This window comes from Aplysia californica, unplaced genomic scaffold (assembly GCF_000002075.1).
Source record: "Aplysia californica isolate F4 #8 unplaced genomic scaffold, AplCal3.0 scaffold00343, whole genome shotgun sequence".
NCBI classification, from domain to species: Eukaryota; Metazoa; Mollusca; class Gastropoda; order Aplysiida; family Aplysiidae; genus Aplysia; species Aplysia californica.
In genome coordinates, this window is record NW_004797613.1 from 748073 (window position 1) to 751883 (window position 3811).

The 3811-nt window shown below is 43.2% G+C and overlaps 1 protein-coding gene across 1 annotated transcript in view; it reads right to left on the minus strand.

Moving 5' to 3' along the window:
* APN (aminopeptidase) overlaps positions 1-2773 on the minus strand; it is a gene marked incomplete at its 3' end in the record, with an annotated part of 48465 nt that extends 45692 nt beyond the window's left edge. Inside the window, 1 exon segment of the mRNA NM_001204673.1 lies at positions 1806-2773. Coding sequence (NP_001191602.1) covers positions 1806-2602 — 797 coding nt within the window.
* Positions 2774-3811: the final 1038 nt, after the last annotated feature.

The window sequence follows — 3811 nt, forward strand, 5'->3', positions numbered from 1 at the left end:
ACACACACACACAAACACACACATACACACGCACGTGCGTGGACACACACATACACACACACACACACACACAAACACACACACACACACACACACACACACACACACACAAGAAAAGCTTTTCTTCGTTATCTATTCAGATTTTTCAGTTGTTCCTTGTCATGTAAACGAAACTGTAAAAAAACAACAAACAAAAACAAACAAAACAGCAACAACTTGATTACTATGAAATTATGTGCAAATTCTTGTGTAAGAAACCACCACACGTACCACAACATTGCCTTTGGGTGGCTGCAGATCGGACGTACCATTATGGAACTCCTTATAACCCGATGGGGAAATGTCTGATAAATTGTTATGACTGAAATAGGCTTCAGCTTGGACCAAGACAATCAAATCTTTTCCAGAATTTTGGAAACAAAAGGCAGGTAGATTGGAAAGGGGCTGAAAACGATTGAGGTCATCCGCTTGAATGTAGAGTTTCTTAAGAAGAGGAATAACAAGAGCATGCTTATTGTAACATGATATGTTCATTTGGTAACACTACGTTATTAAAAAGTAAATCCTCTAAATACAATGGAAGGTCTTCCTATTTTGTTGACTAGCTAACTTCCGTCTCTAAAAAGGTCAATACTTTGTTGCTACTCTTCTCTTTTCTCAGGTTGCGTTATGATTCTGTTACTTTTTCCTCCTTCTGTTTGGGCGCCTAAATTGTACCTGTTTAGGCCATTTGTCGACACACGGACAAGACCTGAGTTCTATTCCCCAGTAGAGAGAACATTATCATCTCTACTGCTATACTATACAAAAAGGAAGCAGGCTCTTCCAGCGATGCCAGTCAGCACCAATGTCCCAGGAGATAGACGCAGATACTAGCTGAACATTTCTCCCTCAAGGGAGTCGAATTCTGGTCTTCTGCGTGCGAGGGCCAAGTACCCAACTGTCACACCACAGATAGCGGCCATGTCTACATAGGTAGTAAATGCATCTCCTTTTTTGTAAGAGTTTGACGGCGTACGCAACTGCATGACGTCATGGGGGGACACAGGACACTTTAAACATTTTCAGTTTGTTAGGAAATAACTTTGAATTTTGCCCGGGTGGCGGCCAAAGCCTACTCTAATCGGGTTTGGAGTCATCAAGGCATGTTTCACTTGTACACCTGACTCCGAAAAATTGTCACTCTTGACCATGAAGGCTAAGTGTTCGATCTTACATACCAGATCAAGGGTGGACTGAAAGACAGCAAGAACGAAGGAGTCAGGAGTAGCAGTAGAAAAAAGTCAAAAGCCCAGAGGAGGGGGAAAGGAAGGGGGAGGAGAAAGTGAAGATGAAAATAGATGACGGAACATGATTAGAGAGAAAGAAAGGAGGAGAAAGCAGAAAATTATAAATAAGAAAATTTTCGTTGCTGTCAATTTTCGAATCCGGAATCTGTTGAATGAGAGGCGAACATTGTAACTGTAGACAACGAGAGCATCCCCCGATACATTACACATTTCTAAAAAGACATTTAAATAAACACGCTTGAAAAAAAATGTCCTATTCTTTTAATGTGGAGATTAGATAGATAGATAGATAGATAGATAGATAGATAGTAATGACATAGATAAATAGATAGATAGATAGATAGATAAAGAGATAGATAGATAGAGAGATAGATAGATAGATAGAGAGATAGATAGATAGATAGATAGATATACAGGATGACATAGATAGACAGACAGAAAGACCGAGTGTAAAAGTGCCCCTCTAATGTAATAGACAGAAACAACGTGTACAGTTAAGGAGGGGAAACAACTCACTTGGTCTGTCCATCCATGGTGGTGTAAGAGCTCTTGTACAGGCCCCGCAGGTTGGTGATGAGCTTGCCCGAGAAGTGGCCAATGGTCAGCGTGTAGGTGGTGGACATCTCCAGCTCCTGATCCACCTCGATGACGTGGAACTGGCGGTCTGGGACCTGGAACTGCTGCACGATACGTCGAGGAGGCGAGTATCGAGAGCGGACGAGAAGCGACGAGTCGTCGATATCGATAACACTTCTGTGAAACACTATGTACTTTGTGCTGGTGTTTACCTTGAGTGAAATATTTACTGAGCCTTCAAAAATGAATTTAGTCAAATCCACTTTGAGCTGAATTTCGTAAAATGAAGGTATTAATGAGCGAGGTAGTCGGATATTCGACCAAGGGTATCCATACCCGTCGCTTGCGCCGGGTGAGGTAGGTCGAATTTTTCCCGGATCGACCCGGTGGTCTCCTGTTTTTGATGATATCGATTCTAAGTTGTCAGTGACCAAACCCTGCGCCTGGGACGTCCGTGTGGAGTCACATTGATGGCACGAGGTCGAGTCCATAGCTCTAGTGATGAAGATAGCGGCGAGTACCGCTGCGATGAGTATGAGGAGGACGATGACGATAACGATGACGATATGTTTACGGGATAGCTGGTATCGAGTACTTCTCGGCTGCAGAATCACGAAGGTGTCTTTCCCGTGATTGCTGCTTTCGTCATTTCCGGGGTGGGCGTTGAGCGCACGCTGCTGCTCGAGGGTCGTCTGGTCAGCCAATGTGACGTCAGGGAAGGCGCACTCCTGCTCCATGGCGATCACGTGAGCTGGTGACGTCAGCAGGGGTACCGCGTGACGCCGACACTATGGGGAAAACCCCGACCCCTTATTAGGCAATATGACGTAGTGCACCTCGACTTATACGGTGACATTAAAAAAATGTCCGCAATTGTAATTTTACACAACGTAAAAAACTATCCAGGGCACTACAAACTACGCTCAAAAGTAGTGAGATAAAAGTAAAGGTAGACCGAGCTGTCTCTGTCAGGGAGAGAAATGGTAAAAAAACTAAGGGCGGAAGCAGGCGACAGGGGAGGGATGGAGGACGGGTTATCTACTATTCTCACAGGTCCAGGGAGAAAGGTACTGAGAACTCCACCACCACAATGAACGCTACTGCAGAAAATGACGAGGTCACACGAAGTGCGGCACAGACTGTCACCAAAGCAAAGCCCGACAGATTGCCTATACTCCTTCTCCCTCTGTCTGTTGCCACTGTGACAAGCGGGGTCATCTATAGGTCACCTGACCGTCACCTTCTGCCACGTGATGGTTATGTGAGGGTTACGTGATGGTTACCTGATGATCACACAATCACGATGTTCACGTGATGGTCACGTGTGATAGATGAAGATGGCGGTCGTTACACCAGCAGTGGCATCTGTAAAAAATCAAGGGGGAGGGAAGCGGGGAAAAGTCAGAAAGCAAAGCGGGACTGAGCGCAAATGTTGCCGTAAAAAGGAAACCCAAAACAATAAAATGAAAAATATTTAAAATAAAAAAAGGAAGAAAGGAAAAAACGTAAGTGTGAATTAAAACCCTAAAAAAGAATTTGGACTTTTTCAATTGTCCAAGTCTGAGAGCGGTGACTGCGATTTCAAAGTTTTATTATTAAAATGAAATGTGAAATGTGAGGCGTGTTGGCAAAGTGAATCACTTCTCGTAAATTCATGGATGGAGGTGTGGGCTGAAAATTGACACAACAAATTTCTAGATTTAAGGTGATGTCATTTTCTTCAAGTTAAAAATACATTTTATCGTTTAATAATTTGGAATATACAAACGAAATCTGTACATTTGACGTATGTATCTGTGTCCGTAAGGCTAACATCCGAGAATTAACTCATTTCGTCACCACGAATCGCAAATGTTAAGATTACCGTAGACAAAAAGTAAACTATTATTATTATCATTATTTTTGTACTTTTTGGGGGATGGGGTGGGGGTGGTTTTTTTTGGGAG